Source organism: Rhamphochromis longiceps, linkage group LG23 (assembly GCF_057381845.1).
Source record: "Rhamphochromis longiceps isolate RC_006_pf linkage group LG23, R_longiceps_female_GT1.1, whole genome shotgun sequence".
NCBI lineage: Eukaryota > Metazoa > Chordata > Actinopteri > Cichliformes > Cichlidae > Rhamphochromis > Rhamphochromis longiceps.
In genome coordinates this window covers 43,656,101-43,674,782 of record NC_140578.1, presented here as the reverse complement: position 1 = coordinate 43,674,782, position 18,682 = coordinate 43,656,101, and the positions used below count along the sequence as shown (strand labels likewise).

At 43.8% G+C, this 18,682-nt stretch overlaps 2 protein-coding genes across 2 annotated transcripts in view; both read right to left on the bottom strand.

Annotated features, from left to right (window-relative positions):
- LOC146642763 (NACHT, LRR and PYD domains-containing protein 3-like) overlaps window positions 1-18,682 on the bottom strand; it is a 197,216-nt gene that overhangs the window by 57,098 nt on the left and 121,436 nt on the right. Inside the window, exon 6 of the mRNA XM_085397207.1 lies at window positions 9,566-9,739. Coding sequence (XP_085253333.1) covers window positions 9,566-9,739 — 174 coding nt within the window. The remainder of the gene's footprint in view (window positions 1-9,565; window positions 9,740-18,682) is intronic.
- LOC146642766 (dynein axonemal heavy chain 5-like) lies at window positions 2,006-6,332 on the bottom strand. The gene is made up of 6 exons (XM_085397241.1): window positions 6,177-6,332; window positions 5,824-6,049; window positions 5,359-5,459; window positions 3,228-3,416; window positions 3,086-3,160; window positions 2,006-2,964 (listed from the first exon to the last, which is right to left on the bottom strand). The coding sequence occupies exons 2-6, from the start codon at window positions 6,047-6,049 to the stop codon at window positions 2,821-2,823; spliced, it is 735 nt and encodes a 244-aa protein (XP_085253367.1). The 5' UTR covers window positions 6,177-6,332; the 3' UTR covers window positions 2,006-2,820.

Sequence of the window (18,682 nt, the reverse complement as noted above, 5' to 3'; positions counted from 1 at the left end):
GCTTTTCTTGAGGGATTTGTCCTTCCACCAGTTTTCATGTCATTGGAATCATTTGTATTCACTGATTCTGGCACTTATTTCATCAAACCAAACTCCAAGTAAATACTTTCGGCTTTTTGGTTTTGTCAAACGAACTAATGTAAAGAATGCCTGGCTGTGCACTACACCACGCAGTGGGAATTTGTCTTCTCCAGTTAAATTCAGGATTAACTTGCTTTATAACACAGACCTCAAAAGTAACCGTTATAACCCCAAACACAAGAAAATGTGATCTACAGCACAGTGAGAACTGACAACGCTTATCTGGAGGGGTCAGAGTGAATGAACTGGACACCTGTAGAAGCAGGATTTGATTTCCACTGATTTCCTTTCCGATCCGATACCAAGTAAAATTCAGGGTGGTATCGACGATACTGATCTGATACGATACTCTGTACAAAAACTTGTTTTTTTACTCTATCTTTTATTTTATCTCAAATTATAGCGTCGTAATGATCACAGGACATCAGATTACTTGTTCTTATCACTTAATGATGCAGAATTATCATATAGAAATGAAAAACCTGAAGTTGTGGCTATTTGTTGCCTGCCTGCAGCATTAAAGGACTCCGTGAGAGACGTCTGTCTCGCCCTGGCAGCACCTCTCCCTCTCCTCCTCTTCAGTTCGCCTCAACATACGCTCGTCATATTCTGTGATGTGATTCACTCTGAGGTGTTTGACCAGGTCAGCGGTGTTACCACAACACCTCACATTCTTGCCACATGTATGGCAAACCACGTCTCAGCTGTTCGTGGAGGTAAAATACGTCTGCACATGACTCTGTTTACGCTCAGCCATTGTTGTGAGTGTGCACGCCAAGGGGCCGGACACAATGACGGGTATCGGAGGAATCGATATTTCAGTATCGATCCGCACATCACTAGTTGAGATACGTTTTAAACTGGTCCAAAAAACAAATGCATATTTTCCCGAACCACTGTTCCTTGACTAAGGTGGATAACGTGATGAGGTCAAGGAAGGGTGTGACGGAGATTTGATTGAAAAACTTTGTCGTCCGTTAAAGTTTCACGTTGGCTTTTTCATCTTGAAAGCCCTCTCTGCTCGTGTCCAACCCGTGTGAACAATCATAGATGTGAGAAATGTAAACAAACCGTCGGCAGAACGCTGATCAGGTTATTTTAAGCGCAAGAAAACAAAAACGTTGCGCTCACCGTCGGCGTCATGGACGAGGCCTGGGGGTCCGGGCCCGTCCACAAAGGTCATTGTAACACAAATCATACGATTGCTAATGAAAATGCTATAAAGCTACATCGCAGATAAGTCTCTGGAGTAACAATCAAGGCCATGTTAGTTATTTGATGAATAGTATCTGTGCCACTCATGGCGCATGACTGAGGAGGACGTTGACCTCTGCAAGTCAGGAAAGTCTGCTGCTCATTGTATAAATATGAGATGTTTTTCAAAAACCAGCCATCATCTCGGGAGGCTGACTCCAAAGTACCATCTCACTTCAAACTTGCAAAACAAGTCGAGTCGATGCGAGCGCACTGCTTGTTTCTAGTTAGTCTTTAAGGATGACAGCATTAGTCTGCTCCTTTGTATGAAATAAAGTGAGTCGAGTCCATGTGGTCTGGCACCCACCCACATTTCTCTGCTAGTGATCCATGAGGACTCCACCTTGTTGCCAGTTCTCTTGTGTGGAAGCTTCAGGAAATGACAGCTTCACTCTGACGTGTGTGAGCTGTGTGAGGTCTGTGGTTAGAAGTTTACAGTGTTTGCTCTTTGTGTCGTCTGTAATATGCTCTATGGCTTTAAAAAAATGGCCACATGTTTCTGTAGCTGAATTTGTCCATCTCTGACCTTCTGAGACTGTATTTTCAAATAGGGACGTTCTGACTTTTCTTCACCTTGTACTTCATTCTGCAAATGTTTTATACTCTATTAGAGTTATTACATTATTCTGTTATGCTATAAAACCAACCCCCATATAAGATCGTACTTAAGAAATACATTTAAAAAACCTTCCTGTGCAAATAACCCAAGTTATCTAGAAGAAATAAAAACTGCACCGCAAACCAAACTCAGGTGTTCGACCTGTTGAGCTCGGGAAACTAACTGGTGTTTCATTTTAGTGAGTGCTTTGTTAGATTCCTTCATTTGAACCAAATGAAGTTGATTAAAGTTGATGCATTGATGTGTTTGAAGTGTTTTGTTAGTTGCGATGGATCTCCTGCTGTCTTTTTTCCTCATTATTAAAAGAGGATTTCTTTGAATTTCAAACATCCATTTCCTGTTTATCTGGTCCCGGGTCACAGGTGCAGCAGTCTAAGCAGAGAATCCCAGACCTCCCTAAACAACCACTTCCTCCAGCATATCCAGGACAATACTGAGGCATTCCCAGGCCTGCTGAGAGATATAACCTCTCTAGTGTGTCCTGGGTCTGCCCTGGAGACTCCTCCTCATGGGACAGGCCCCAAACACCTCACCCAGGATATTTTTAATTAAAACATCACAAATAAGTCGTCAGGTCTGATGGTCACATTTGTGAGATTCAACCACCATAAAGCAGAGATCACACAGGACACACTGTGTAACCCTCAGCTCAGATGTGTTCAGGACATTTGCTTGGAAGAAGCCGTCTGTGGATAAATCCTGCTCTCCACCTCAGCTGTCAGGTTTATCCAGAGAACGGCCGTCCTGACTTCCAGCAGCCCCACAGTCCTCGTTTCTAATAAACTGGCATCACTGAAATGAACTGTCTGCCTCGCTGTTCAATAATCTGCTCTTTGCCAATTTCCCAGCAGAAGCTTCCACTCATATCAGCATTTTTCTGTGATTCTCACATGAACTAAACATAAAAAGCTGAAGCCAACCTCAGAGTTCCCCGTAGTGAGGAAGAGTTTCCTCTGAGCCACAGCTGAGTTTGATGCGTCCACAAAGGAAGACTGACGGGAGGACAGACTCTGGGAGAAAGGCAGATATTAAAAGATATGAATACAAAGTACGCTGCAACAAACAGGACAGCAGATTATGAAGAGCGGTTAGACCTTCATGTGTCAGTCATTGAAATGTGATCAAAGTTACCTGTTTGACATCCTGATAGAAGAAAATCAGCTTCTTGGATCCGTTTGCAGCAAAGAATTCATGGATCAGACTGAACTGGAAGAATCAGACATTAATGACTCAAAGGTTCAACTCTGAGGAAGGATCACGTCTCTGAACTTACTCTGTCATCAGAGACGATGGCGTCTTCCACCGCCGCCTCCTCCAGGCTGCCGGCGTCTGCCAGCCTGCTCATCAGGTATTTATGTCGGGCATCCAGAGCTGCCCGCCGTTCCTCCTTCACGGCTCTCGCCTGTTTGGCTACTTCTCTCCTCGCCTCATTGGACAGCAGCATCGTCCTTTTACCAGACACCTGGAGAAACATCAGCTCAGTCTACAGACGCAGAGACCAGTGAGAGCTTGGCCCAAACATCTGCAGGTTTCTGAGGACCACGTTTGACCCTGACTGGAGGCATCGATTCTGAGTGTGACTGCCTAAACTGAGCTACTGTCCCCCCTCCACTGAGACGTTGTCCTGTGATGTGTCATGGGGGGAAGTGTTCCTCACGGTTGGACTCGTGAGAAGTTCAGTCAGTTTATTCAAACTTTAAAAAGACGCATTTTCAGTCTCTGGATTTCAGCAGAAACAAATGTGAACACAGCACTTTTTGATTGAGTATAAAAGGATGAAAGAGTCAGTGATTAGTAACATTGTTGCTGACTGATGCTGTTGTAGAGCTGTCTTTGGATCCTCACCTTCCTGGAAGCCTTCCCTGGATTGCTCATATATCATTAACTTGTTTGTGTTCAGTAGAATCAGGTGTTGTGGATGCAGGTCGTAGCTGTGTGAGGCCTGTACAGTCAGCGCTGTGTGAGCGCTGTGTAACGTTAGCTTAGACTTCTTTCTGTTGTTATCATCCTTCAGGTTAATGTTGTTTTCATTATGCATCACAGGAAGTGTGGGTGGCTGTTAGCCTCACAGCTCATGGAGAGTTGCTGCTGCTCTGCCTCCTTTTTGATGTTTCTGCTCTTTGTGGCTTTGTGTTACTTTGTGTCGTGTCTGAAACAAAGTGAGTCCATGTTACTAACTGTAGTCGGCTCTCTGTCTCATGCACAGCTGACTGTTGTCTGAATGAAAGTGTTTTTGTACTTTGTGTAATCTGTTGGGTCTTTGAGCCCTTTTTAAACAGCATATGAGCCATATGTATGTGTGTATATGAAAGGTTGTTTGTAATACATCAAATTGTTGCTTATTCTAGAGCTGCTGCTGTGCCTGATTGGTCTACTCGCTCGAAACTGAAGGTTGACTTGATTCTTTTGGTTTTTTACATTTTGTCAATAAACCAACTTCTTTATGATTTGAACGGCGTCTCTGACGTGTCACAGGCCTGTCAGCTTTCTTGGTGATTGGTATAGATTTGAGCTTCATGCTCTGGCTGTTGTTGGGTTTTCCTCTTTCATATTAAAGCTTTTGTCCTACATTTGGCTCTAAAGTCTAATTCTAATCCCAGCACTGTGTCTGGGTGTGTGATGCTTGTTTTCCTGCTCTTTCTCATGAAACAGTCACAACATTCTCAGTCCAACTTTCACTCTTTGCTGCGTTTGCTGCAGCTGCAGTGAACATGGTGCCGTTTGCCTTTAAGAAAGTTGTGCACAAAGGCTTTTTCTCTAGCAGACAGCTGTGTGGCTAAAAGTCAGATCATTTTTTACCACCTCAGTCACACTGGACTGAAACAAGAGTGAAACTAGGAAGAATCAGAGTTTGTCCAGTGACTGCACTGATTTTCTTCATATTCACAAACTGATTCTAAGTAGTTGCATCAGCCAGCTAATCACCCGGACACTGAGCGTCCAACACGCTCCCTGAAGGGAAACGATTACATCCTCCAAACAATCACAATCTGTCTCTGAATGACTGGAATTATTCTCTGATTTGTCAATAACTGGAGTTTATCAATGCAGACACGTTGCCAACATGATGAAGTCAGTCTGAGTCGCATCTCTTTGGCTAACTTAACTCAAGTGGTTGCCGACTATTCTGGTTCTATTCCCATATAACAGCAGGGTTGCTGAGCACCTCTGTCACTCTGCACTTATGTTCCCAGTTCTCTTTTGTGGAGGAATTTTCCAGGAATTCCTGGGACCAGCTTTCCATGAGAGACCCGATCAGGAGCGACTGTCCTGGACACTCCCAGCATCACAGGGACTCACAAACCCGTCTACCACAGTGAGAAGACTGATGGTCACAGGCCCACATGTAGCTTTAGATCACACGTGTGCACTTCCTGTGGTCACTGCTGTAACTCTAGACTCACCGAGGGGCCAGTGGTTGGTGAGGCAGCAGCAGCTGAAGTCATGTGACTAATGGCTCTCAGCTTCTGTCCTCCTATTCGCCGGTGTCCTTCACCTGTCACACCTGGTCAAGAAAGAGTGAGAATGTTCAGAGCTTTAATGGAAAAGAATATTATTACATATAAAAGGCCTCTAACAAGTATTGTAGTGTTAATCAGGATGAAGTCCATCATGAAGACTTCAGAGTGGTTCAGACAGTCGGTGTTTCATCCACAGAGCCTCCAGTCTGCATATCAAAGGATCCTGAGGAATGACAGTGAACCCCGAGTTCCCCTCATTACATTCATGTGTGTGACTGTGAGGAAAAGGTGATTGTATGAACGTGTGTGAGCGAGTGAATGAGGCTTGTATCAGAGTGGAGATAATGTCAGCGGCACAAGCTGGACGCTGCAGGTGTCACATGTGAATCTGTGCATCAGTGTCTGCACCTTTGTGGAGGTGAAGCTCAGGAGGTTTGGATTTGTTCAAAGCTCTGTCTGCTCCATCTTTCTTTCCCTCAGGCCTCTCCAGATCAGGAAGGAGGTCCTGTTCTCCTTCTCCCTCCTGGATTTCTGGATCCAGGGAAGGATCAAAGTCTCTCAGCCCAGCATCAGAGCTTCTGGCTGGGGGAGGACTGGAAGTTTCAGCTGGAGGCTGAGAGCCTGGATCTGCCATCTGAGTCACAATTCAAATATTCTCAGTAATCTCAAAAAGCAACAGAAAGGTGCCATTTTCATGAGCAGTGGGTTATCCAGCAGTTTGATTCATGTCAGCAGCATTTAGTTTGTAACTGCTGACTCACCTCTGGCTGTGTCCTGCTCTCAGGGTCACAGTGGACACTGTACCTTTGACCGAAGCTGCAAAGACAGTCAGCAGGGGTCTGGATGCATTCAGCACCACGTCCTTGTTGGGCAGACACCTTCAGTGACAGGACAGTTTATTATGCTGGTAACGTTAATAAGTCTGATCACCTGTAGAGCTCATTTAAACACATCAGCTGTAGAACACCATGTGTCATGGCGTGTCCAAATTCACAGGCTGCATCCTCCTGAGGACCCGGCCTTCAAGGTCCTCCAAAGGTCGGGTAGGCGGGAAGTGAGCGGCTGTGACGGTCTGGCCTTCAGATCCACGTCACCGCTGTCTCGGTGTAGTTTAATAAACTCAGCTGTCTGCTCCTTGCTGTCTAAAATCTAACAGGACACTGGAGTAAACTCTCGACCGTCTCACACTTCTGTTTAATCACTTTTCTGTTTGACGTTTATTCAGCTGTGTGAAAACTGTAACTTCAGCCAAACCAAACAAACAACACTGAAAAAAGCCAAACGATAACATTTTTACGTGATCTAAGTGACTTATATATCATGTTTAAACCTGAACAGCCAAAGGCCGTGGGGGTCCAAAAACGATGTGCCGGGAGTCCGCTGTTCTCGCCGGCTCTGACCCTCGACCTCCCGGTTAGCTATCCAGATGGTGGGTAACAGACGTCTCCAAAAACGTCAGAGCACTTTTGCAAATATGTGATATCTTGACAAACCGAGCAGATATTTGAAGTTTACACTCCTACATTCTCAAACAGGAGCCCCAGCAGAGATGGATGGCTGGCGCGGCTCTCCGGAGCCCCCAGTCAGAGCAGATGCAGGGCCAGCAGGTGTGGAGACCCCTGGCTGAGGCAGCTGAAGCTGTGGGTGGCTGTCAGCCAGCTCAGGATGCCTTTTGGGCTGCAGCAGCATAAAATCCTCAGCAGGCTGGGTAAGCTTGCGTGAGCTCTCTGTGGAGGCTGTTGCAGCTGAGATGGTTCACCCGAGCGGTGCAAACTTAGTTACCTTCAAGGCTCCAGAGTCAGCTGAGGTCAGCAGCTCAGCCTCTGGGGAGGTTACAATCCCTGGAACAGCCAGGTCTCTACAACCAGAAACAGTCTTTGCATGTGCAGCTTCAGAACCAGACTTGAAGTTCCAGTTAGTGTCCGATGTCCCAGAAACACTCAGGTGCTCACTGAGCAATCTCTTGAGGCCAACACTCACAAAATCAAACAGTCTTTGGCTGAGCCTTTGTGGGAACATTTATCGTCTCTGCTGGAAAGGTGGAAACATCTGGGAGATGCAGCCTTAACACACTGGGCTTCACAAGTCCTTGGAGGCAGCTCACTAAACTCAGGGATGCAGACAAAATCAGCACTTGCAGGAACACAATGTGCCCTCTCACAATGAGCTTGGAAGCATAAACTGAGTTTTCCTCACTGACTGTTTCAGACAGGTTTGTGGGAGCAACACAAAAAGCAGCTTCAGCTGGAAACACACAGTTTAGTGTCTTTGCTGCTCGCTTTAAGTCACAATAAACAGGAAACTCATTGTGTCTCATAAAACTGTCAAAATAAAACAGGAAATATAACACAGAGTCCAAAGTAAGGAGACGTGGGACACAGTGAAGACACAGAAACAGAAACCAGAACTATAATCACAAAACAAACTCAGAAACATAAAGAGTGAATCAGCTGATTCAGTGTTTGTGACAAAAACATGGATCCTGGTTAATAACTTTTATTTGTTTGTTTCTGTATTATTTTGTGTATCGTTCTTATGAGCTGTTGTTTTTTCAGTGAAATATTATTTCATTGTTTTAAGCTTTTTGTTGACTTTGAAGTGCTTAAGTTGATATTTTTGAACATTTAATTTGTTCGATTATTGTCGAGTCGATAAAACTGTCAAACGCACAGCTGCTTCCAGCATGGCCGGAGGAGAGGTGGCCGAGCAGACGCACAACACACACAGCTCACAGGTTTGCATTTCTAGATATTGCAGATGTTGCAGAAATTGAGAGTAAAGAACTTGGAGATCCAGCGCTGTCTCCTGCCCCTTATTTATACACCACAACACAACGACAGGCGTAACTCACACAAACGGGTAACATGAGGCTCAGATGCTTTGGACGTGTTCACATATACTGGACACAGAATGATGAAGATGGAGCTGCAGGAAGGAGGAAAAGAGGAAAAACACAGAAAAGATTCACAGATGTGGTGAAAAAGGACACGACAGCTTCTGTTTGTTAGTTTGGTTTTTCTTTATTTGGTAAAGATTCAGAAATAAAGAGAAGATCACATGTTTGAATATTATATTAACGTTCTGTAATTACAACAAGTTGTAAAATCTTTCCAGAGTGAGACAGAGACTGTGCAGAGACTGTAGAAGGACAGAGCAGCAGCAGAGCAGTCCAGATACACTGATGATCCTCTGTCAGATCCAGAGGGACACACAGGGCTGATGCTGGACTCTACATTGTGTCTGACAGTGGAGCTGTTCTCAGAGCAGTTCACTCTGCAGCACTGACAGTCATCTGCACTTCATTCCTCTGTCAGTCACTGCTGGATGAAGCTCTCCTCTCCACCTCCCAGTAACATGGCCCAGTCAGAGCGTCTCTACACACAAGCTGCTGCTGCTTCAACCTCTCTGGATCATCAGGACACAGCTGCTCCTCTCTCAGCACACACACCGTCCTGTTTACCATCATCAGCTCCACCTGCAGAGAGAAGGAGGAAGAGCAGAGGAGATAAACGAGTGTTTCCAGAGACTCTTCATCAGCTGTCAGTCAGTGATGCAGCACATCCAGTATAAAGAGCAGCAGGGACGTCAGTGCTGGGACTGTACTAGGACTCATTGTTGCTTCACTTTTTCTAATCTTTGGATTTTTATTGAAGTTGCTGAAAATGTTTTTCCCTCCTAGTTTGAGTTTGGACTTTCATTCATTAGAAGAACCTTGGTGTGTCCACTCTGAGCTCTGTAGGAACCCCAACAACAAGCCCAACAATCCAGATGGACGGTTCCAGCTGTTAACTGGAGGAATTCCATCCAAACATCTGCTCTCACTAAATTCTTCCTCACCTACAGACTGTGTTCTTCACTGCTTTAAACTTGGAAATCAATGCAGTCATTGGTCTGCGTGCTGCTTTGTTCAGAGAGCTGATTGGCTGTTGACAGTGTTTGATCAGAGCGTGTCAGCCGTTACTATGGTGACCATAAAGGTGAGAAACAGGAAGTGTTTGTGTCCAATCCTGAAGCCTGTCACCGTTCTCCTCTCACAGCTTCACTGAGAAGCTGCAGCTTTACAGGAAACACTGGATCTTTGTTTCATACTGACTGTGTTTAGTACAATACTGCTGACAGCACCACCCACTCACTCCATCACTCTACTTACTCCAGAGTCTCCAGTCTGTAGTCTGGACTCTTCTTAAGATCAGACAGCTGCTTCACATCTGGATCCTTCAGGTTGTTCCAGCTCAGGTTCAGCTCTCTCAGATGGGAGGGGTTGGACTTCAGTGCTGCTGCCAGATAATCACAGCTGATCTCTGACAAACCACAGCTCTGCAATCTGTATAAAGAATGAAAGATGTAAGTTTATTAGACAAAGTGCTTGAAATCATTCAGTGTTTCATCATCTGTTCAGAGCTGAAGAAGGTTCAGAATGTAGAAGTTTAGAAAATGGAAACTCCAAACAGCTGAAGCCAACAGGAAGCAGCTTCAAACAGGAAACTGTGCAGAGTTTCAGACTATATGTCCTGATGCAGCCAGTTGGATTTTGGAGATTTGAATCTCTGTTCTGTGACTAAGTCCTTGAATCATTTCTTCCAGTTGGTCCAACAAGACAGACTAAGTATTGGACATGTGTTGTGGCTCCATCAGGGGAGCTTCTAAATGTGATGTGATGGCCCCTCTGGGTCTGTCAGGTCACAGCACTGAAGAGAGCTCAAACTGGGCACACAGTTGTTCCAGTCTGGACCAAAGACTCTATACTGGGACTGAGGGACTGCTTTGACTGCACCCACTGGGACTTTTTAAAGGCTCATGTTCTCACTTAGATCATCGATTTCTACTGACATTTCTTTCTGGGGAAAATGGGGATTACTTTGGAAACAGGAAGTATTTTCCCCAATAAGCAGCCCTGGATTAGTAAATCACTCCAACATGTTCTCAGGCAGAAGAAGCTGTCTTGTTATGAGGGAGAGAAGAAAAAGATTGAGGCACAGAAACCTGTTGAAAGAGAGATAAAGCAGCTAAAATCAGGTGTAAAAGTAAAGCAGAGGATGAGCTGAATAAAGGACACTCAAGGCTGGCTTGGAAAGGAATGAAGTCCATGGTGGGGATGCAGAACAAGGAGCAAAGATGAATGTGATGCTGAATCAGCAGAAGACTTGGACTCATTTGATTCCAGCTTTGATATCATTGATTTCAATGAAGAGCTTTGTGATTGTAGCAAAGGGCTGGTAGCTCTGAGAGTCCCACTGATGAGGTGTTTGTGTGGAAATCTCTTAGTGGGACCAAAGAGAGAAAAAGCCCTGGTCCTGATGCTGTGGGAGGGAAATGATTGAAGTGTGCTGTGAGGAACTGACTGGGAGATTTTCACACATTTTCCAGTCCTCCATGGAACAACAGGAAGTTCCCAGCATATGGAAACAAAGGTTAAGTGTCCTATGGCACTCAGTGATGATGGTGCTGTGGCCCCACCACCTCCACCTCTTTATAAAGGAACTAACTGTAATCTGAAGCTTCAAATGGAACTAAGACTTCCTCCACTAGGTGGCAGTGTCTGATGAGAAAGTGTTAGTGGAGCTGGCCTGGAGTCAGAAACAGGAAGATGCAGGATTTGGGCTGAAATGGGCAAAAGTGGTTAGCACTAGTGCCTTAGAGCAAGAAGGTTGTAGGTTGAAGCTTGTTGGTCAGCTGGGCCTTTCTGTGGAGGTTGGATGTTCTCCCACAGTCCAATGAAATGCTGCTTAGGTTCATTGGTGCTTCTACATTGGCTGTAGGTGTGGATGTGAGGGAGTGCTTCTCTGTCGCTCTCTGTTGGCCCTGTGATGGACTGCTCACCTGTGCAGGTGGACCACGCCTCTTGCCCTATGACAGCTAGGGCACAGGCTGCAGCCCTGTGAGCCTAAGCTGAATAAACAGTTAGCAAAAATGATCCATAGATGGCCTGAAATCCCCCAGTTAGCAGTTTGGTAGATAGCTATGACATGCTAATCCCATCCAGCAGCTGTATTCTACCTGTAAGCTGATCCCTGCTGAGCCAAAGCACTTTTTCATATACAAATTACAACCTTTAATAGAAACCTATTGGTCAGCATCTTATTAGCCTGCTGTTAGCTTCATTCCACAGAAAACTGAGAGAAACTAACAGAGTTGATAAAGAATAAATGTGCTGATTTAAAGCCTTTGAAGTGCTTCAGATGATCTCTGTCCACTTCTGTCCACTCATTCATTCATGTAAGCTTTCTAATGCAGCTTTGATCTTCACAGTCTGCTTGATGAAACTCATTCTAACCCTGAATGTCAGAGTGTTCCTCCTTCTCTTTCCCATCATTCATGCTGGCAGTGGAGGAGATTTGGATGTTGGACTGTGTTTTGGGTGATGTGTGTATGTTTGTGTTGGACTGCTGTCTGTAAAGCAAACGCACATTTTGCTTTGGATTTCAGTGTCACACAGACTTTAAGGTGCAATGAAGAGTTTGAGAGTTTCACAGTGAATTTTCCAGTGGAGGATTTTTCTTCTTCTTTGAAGGTTTGAAATGTGAACATTGTTCTGCTGCAGTCAATGGACTAAACCAGAGAAGAAGAAAACAGACTTTACCATGAAGATCCTCAGTGTGGATCAGTATAATATCAGCCTGATGTCTGCAGTTTAGTGTCAGCACAACTTTCACATCATATTCATCTCAGCACAACTAAAACATGCTGACTGACCCCAGAGCTTCAAGTTTACATCCTGGACTCTCCAGGAAACCACACAGATGCTTCACTCCTGGATCCTGCAGCTTGTTGTTGAAGCTCAGGTTCAGCTCTCTCAGATGGGAGGGGTTGGACTTCAGTGCTGCTGCCAGATAATCACAGCTGATCTCTGACAAACCACAGCTCTCCAATCTGTATAAAGAATGAAAGATGTAAGTTTATTAGACAAAGTGCTTGAAATCATTCAGTGTTTCATCATCTGTTCAGAGCTGAAGAAGGTTCAGAATGTAGAAGTTTAGAAAATGGAAACTCCAAACAGCTGAAGCCAACAGGAAGCAGCTTCAAACAAACACAACAAGAGAAAAAACTCTGAATGTTTCACATTAAAGTCGTACATTTCTCATAAAAACAGGACAAAGACTTGAAAAAGTCGTGTTTTTCCTTCCAGGAACCACATGGCTTCACTTTTAAAGGTGAAGTGTGACAGAAATGGACATATTTGAAGTCCAACACCTTTTTCCAGTCACATTATTAAAGCAGACAAACTACAAGCTCATTTTCATTCCAACAAGTCATCTTCTGACCTGGACTAACAACACTGGTCTCTATGTGCAGCTGGCTGTGAGACCAGTGCTCAGGGAGCGTCTACAAAGTGCAACACTGAAAGAACATCACACACTCATTTGCTTCCAGCACTTTCACACAAACATCTACTGTCATTATTGTCACCAAACTCTGTGGATCCTTTATTGCAAATTCAAATGGGATCAAATGGTCAGACAAAAGAGGGTTATGAGGAAATATGATGAAATGTTGTGTATTAGCAGCAAGTTATTGAATCATTTTCCTCAGAAACCAAACAAAATGATTGACAAACATGTTTTTACAAACTCAGTGTTGGACTTGGATCAGCAGGATAAGCTGATGTTTAAAGGCATTCGAGTCTCGCTGTATGAGAGTCCAGTTCTTACTCAATATTTATGGATGATGTTCTTTCAGTGTTGCACTTTGTAGACGCTCCCTGAGCCTCACAGCCAGCTGCACATGGACCAGCTGACATTACCCAGCATTAGAGGCGGCTGTAAAAAATTCATGTTCCCATTTAAATGGTTTTAATTTGAATAAAACGATGTTGATTCATTCAATCCTGAATCGATGTTTAATATAAATGTATTTTGCCAGAATCTCAGGTTAAAGCTCACAAACTACTTCAACAAGCAGCAAACAGCTAAAACAGTAAATGAGAGCAGCTAAACACACAAAGATGGAAACACAGAGCGTGGATCGTTCACTCGACGGCACGTACACGGACACGCCGTCGGGGCTGAAAGTGGACAGCTCACAGATCCTGAAGCTGCAGGTTTCATCTGTCTCCAACCAAAACTGAGTGAAGCAGCAGCAAAAGAAGATCCAAACTCTGCTTCACGTTTGATCAATATGCTCATGAATTCTCTCTGACTTTGGCTGTTCCTGCCTGCACAGCTCTCTCTCTCTCAGTGTACTCCAAGAACAGCTTCAAACATCTGTTTCTGCATCATTCACTGTTTATTAGCCACCAGTCTGCTGTTGTGTTCAGTGCTGTCGGCCTCTGACAGTAAAGCCTCATTTCTGCTGTTCCATGGAAACTTTTTAAAATGATGACAGATTACAAACTCTCAGCTGTGTCTGTAATCAAACCTCTGTAACTTTGCTTCACTTCAGCAGCATCAGCTCATGTTCACATGTTGCTTCATGGTTTGCTTCAGTTTTTGATCGACTGCAGAATATTTTGAAGGTTATCTGCTATAAAAAGCCAGAAGAGGAAAATCTGCTTCATGTGTTTCTGTTTGATCCTCAGTGACTTTGACACAAAGGCCTCTGCTGTGATGATCACACCTCTGATCAAGTCTCACAGTGTCACAACTGATAAATGATCAGAGTTAGAATATTTCTGACTGTCTGCTGTGTGCCGTGACCTTTGACCTGCTAAAGACAGTCAGCTGTGGATTATTCATTGTTGTGTCTGATACTTAGAACTGTGAGGAAGAAGCTACACAGTTAATCAGGGTCCCCTCTCTCTGAATCAGGAAAGGTGGGCAGGCCGCGTGTGGGCCGCGGGCCATACGTTGAGTATCACTGTTTGAAATGTGAACATTGTTCTGCTGCAGTCAATGGACTAAACCAGAGAAGAAGAAAACAGACTTTACCATGAAGATCCTCAGTGTGGATCAGTATAATATCAGCCTGATGTCTGCAGTTTAGTGTCAGCACAACTTTCACATCATATTCATCTCAGCACAACTAAAACATGCTGACTGACCTCAGAGTTTCAAGTTTACATCCTGGACTCTCCAGGAAACCACACAGATGCTTCACTCCTGAATCCTGCAGGTTGTTCTTAGTTGAAGACAAGAAGTCATTACCCAGCTCCAGCTGTCTCAGATGGGAGGGGTTGGACTTCAGTGCTGCTGCCAGATAATCACAGCTGATCTCTGACAAACCACAGCTGTCCAATCTGTATAAAGAATGAAAGATGTAAGTTTATTAGACAAAGTGCTTGAAATCATTCAGTGTTTCATCATCTGTTCAGAGCTGAAGAAGGTTCAGAATGTAGAAGTTTAGAAAATGGAAACTCCAAACAGCTGAAGCCAACAGGAAGCAGCTTCAAACAAACACAACAAGAGAAAAAACTCTGAATGTTTCACATTAAAGTCGTACATTTCTCATAAAAACAGGACAAAGACTTGAAAAAGTCGTGTTTTTCCTTCCAGGAACCACATGGCTTCACTTTTAAAGGTGAAGTGTGACAGAAATGGACATATTTGAAGTCCAACACCTTTTTCCAGTCACATTATTAAAGCAGACAAACTACAAGCTCATTTTCATTCCAACAAGTCATCTTCTGACCTGGACTAACAACACTGGTCTCTATGTGCAGCTGGCTGTGAGACCAGTGCTCAGGGAGCGTCTACAAAGTGCAACACTGAAAGAACATCACACACTCATTTGCTTCCAGCACTTTCACACAAACATCTACTGTCATTATTGTCACCAAACTCTGTGGATCCTTTATTGCAAATTCAAATGGGATCAAATGGTCAGACAAAAGAGGGTTATGAGGAAATATGATGAAATGTTGTGTATTAGCAGCAACTTATTGAATCATTTTCCTCAGAAACCAAACAAAATGATTGACAAACATGTTTTTACAAACTCAGTGTTGGACTTGGATCAGCAGGATAAGCTGATGTTTAAAGGCATTTGAGTCTCGCTGTATGAGAGTCCAGTTCTTACTCAATATTTATGGATGATGTTCTTTCAGTGTTGCACTTTGTAGACGCTCCCTGAGCCTCACAGCCAGCTGCACATGGACCAGCTGACATTACCCAGCATTAGAGGCGGCTGTAAAAAATTCATGTTCCCATTTAAATGGTTTTAATTTGAATAAAACGATGTTGATTCATTCAATCCTGAATCGATGTTTAATATAAATGTATTTTGCCAGAATCTCAGGTTAAAGCTCACAAACTATTTCAACAAGCAGCAAACAGCTAAAACAGTAAATGAGAGCAGCTAAACACACAAAGATGGAAACACAGAGCGTGGATCGTTCACTCGACGGCACGTACACGGACACGCCGTCGGGGCTGAAAGTGGACAGCTCACAGATCCTGAAGCTGCAGGTTTCATCTGTCTCCAACCAAAACTGAGTGAAGCAGCAGCAAAAGAAGATCCAAACTCTGCTTCACGTTTGATAAATATGCTCATGAATTCTCTCTGACTTTGGCTGTTCCTGCCTGCACAGCTCTCTCTCTCTCAGTGTACTCCAAGAACAGCTTCAAACATCTGTTTCTGCATCATTCACTGTTTATTAGCCACCAGTCTGCTGTTGTGTTCAGTGCTGTCGGCCTCTGACAGTAAAGCCTCATTTCTGCTGTTCCATGGAAACTTTTTAAAATGACGACAGATTACAAACTCTCAGCTGTGTCTGTAATCAAACCTCTGTAACTTTGCTTCACTTCAGCAGCATCAGCTCATGTTCACATGTTGCTTCATGGTTTGCTTCAGTTTTTGATCGACTGCAGAATATTTTGAAGGTTATCTGCTATAAAAAGCCAGAAGAGGAAAATCTGCTTCATGTGTTTCTGTTTGATCCTCAGTGACTTTGACACAAAGGCCTCTGCTGTGATGATCACACCTCTGATCAAGTCTCACAGTGTCACAACTGATAAATGATCAGAGTTAGAATATTTCTGACTGTCTGCTGTGTGCCGTGACCTTTGACCCTCTAAAGACAGTCAGCTGTGGATTATTCATTGTTGTGTCTGATACTTAGAACTGTGAGGAAGAAGCTACACAGTTAATCAGGGTCCCCTCTCTCTGAATCAGGAAAGGTGGGCAGGCCGCGTGTGGGCCGCGGGCCATACGTTGAGTATCACTGTTTGAAATGTGAACATTGTTCTGCTGCAGTCAATGGACTAAACCAGAGAAGAAGAAAACAGACTTTACCATGAAGATCCTCAGTGTGGATCAGTATAATATCAGCCTGATGTCTGCAGTTTAGTGTCAGCACAACTTTCACATCATATTCATCTCAGCACAACTAAAACATGCTGACTGACCTCAGAGTTTCAAGTTTACATCCTGGACTCTCCAGGAAACCACACAGATGCTTCACTCCTGAATCCTGCAGGTTGTTCTTAGTTGAAGACAAGAAGTCATTACCCAGCTCCAGCTGTCTCAGATGGGAGGGGTTGGACTTCAGTGCTGCTGCCAGATAATCACAGCTGATCTCTGACAAACCACAGCTGTCCAATCTGTATAAAGAATGAAAGATGTAAGTTTATTAGACAAAGTGCTTGAAATCATTCAGTGTTTCATCATCTGTTCAGAGCTGAAGAAGGTTCAGAATGTAGAAGTTTAGAAAATGGAAACTCCAAACAGCTGAAGCCAACAGGAAGCAGCTTCAAACAAACACAACAAGAGAAAAAACTCTGAATGTTTCACATTAAAGTCGTACATTTCTCATAAAAACAGGACAAAGACTTGAAAAAGTCGTGTTTTTCCTTCCAGGAACCACATGGCTTCACTTTTAAAGGTGAAGTGTGACAGAAATGGACATATTTGAAGTCCAACACCTTTTTCCAGTCACATTATTAAAGCAGACAAACTACAAGCTCATTTTCATTCCAACAAGTCATCTTCTGACCTGGACTAACAACACTGGTCTCTATGTGCAGCTGGCTGTGAGACCAGTGCTCAGGGAGCGTCTACAAAGTGCAACACTGAAAGAACATCACACACTCATTTGCTTCCAGCACTTTCACACAAACATCTACTGTCATTATTGTCACCAAACTCTGTGGATCCTTTATTGCAAATTCAAATGGGATCAAATGGTCAGACAAAAGAGGGTTATGAGGAAATATGATGAAATGTTGTGTATTAGCAGCAAGTTATTGAATCATTTTCCTCAGAAACCAAACAAAATGATTGACAAACATGTTTTTACAAACTCAGTGTTGGACTTGGATCAGCAGGATAAGCTGATGTTTAAAGGCATTTGAGTCTCGCTGTATGAGAGTCCAGTTCTTACTCAATATTTATGGATGATGTTCTTTCAGTGTTGCACTTTGTAGACGCTCCCTGAGCCTCACAGCCAGCTGCACATGGACCAGCTGACATTACCCAGCATTAGAGGCGGCTGTAAAAAATTCATGTTCCCATTTAAATGGTTTTAATTTGAATAAAACGATGTTGATTCATTCAATCCTGAATCGATGTTTCATATAAATGTATTTTGCCAGAATCTCAGGTTAAAGCTCACAAACTATTTCAACAAGCAGCAAACAGCTAAAACAGTAAATGAGAGCAGCTAAACACACAAAGATGGAAACACAGAGCGTGGATCGTTCACTCGACGGCACGTACACGGACACGCCGTCGGGGCTGAAAGTGGACAGCTCACAGATCCTGAAGCTGCAGGTTTCATCTGTCTCCAACCAAAACTGAGTGAAGCAGCAGCAAAAGAAGATCCAAACTCTGCTTCACGTTTGATAAATATGCTCATGAATTCTCTCTGACTTTGGCTGTTCCTGCCTGCACAGCTCTCTCTCTCTCAGTGTACTCCAAGAACAGCTTCAAACATCTGTTTCTGCATCATTCACTGTTTATTAGCCACCAGTCTGCTGTTGTGTTCAGTGCTGTCGGCCTCTGACAGTAAAGCCTCATTTCTGCTGTTCCATGGAAACTTTTTAAAATGATGACAGATTACAAACTCTCAGCTGTGTCTGTAATCAAACCTCTGTAACTTTGCTTCACTTCAGCAGCATCAGCTCATGTTCACATGTTGCTTCATGGTTTGCTTCAGTTTTTGATCGACTGCAGAATATTTTGAAGGTTATCTGCTATAAAAAGCCAGAAGAGGAAAATCTGCTTCATGTGTTTCTGTTTGATCTTCAGTGACTTTGACACAAAGGCCTCTGCTGTGATGATCACACCTCTGATCAAGTCTCACAGTGTCACAACTGATAAATGATCAGAGTTAGAATATTTCTGACTGTCTGCTGTGTGCCGTGACCTTTGACCTGCTAAAGACAGTCAGCTGTGG

Excerpts from the sequence above, each read along its gene's own strand:
- LOC146642766 (XM_085397241.1), bottom strand. The coding sequence starts at position 6,049 with ATGGCAGATCCAGGCTCTCAGCCTCCAGCTGAAACTTCCAGTCCTCCC. Across the intron at positions 5,460-5,823 it reads TGAGCTTCACCTCCACAAAG|GTGTGACAGGTGAAGGACAC; the intron begins GTGCAGACACTG and ends TTTCTTGACCAG. Across the intron at positions 3,161-3,227 it reads CCATCGTCTCTGATGACAGA|TTCAGTCTGATCCATGAATT; the intron begins GTAAGTTCAGAG and ends TGATTCTTCCAG.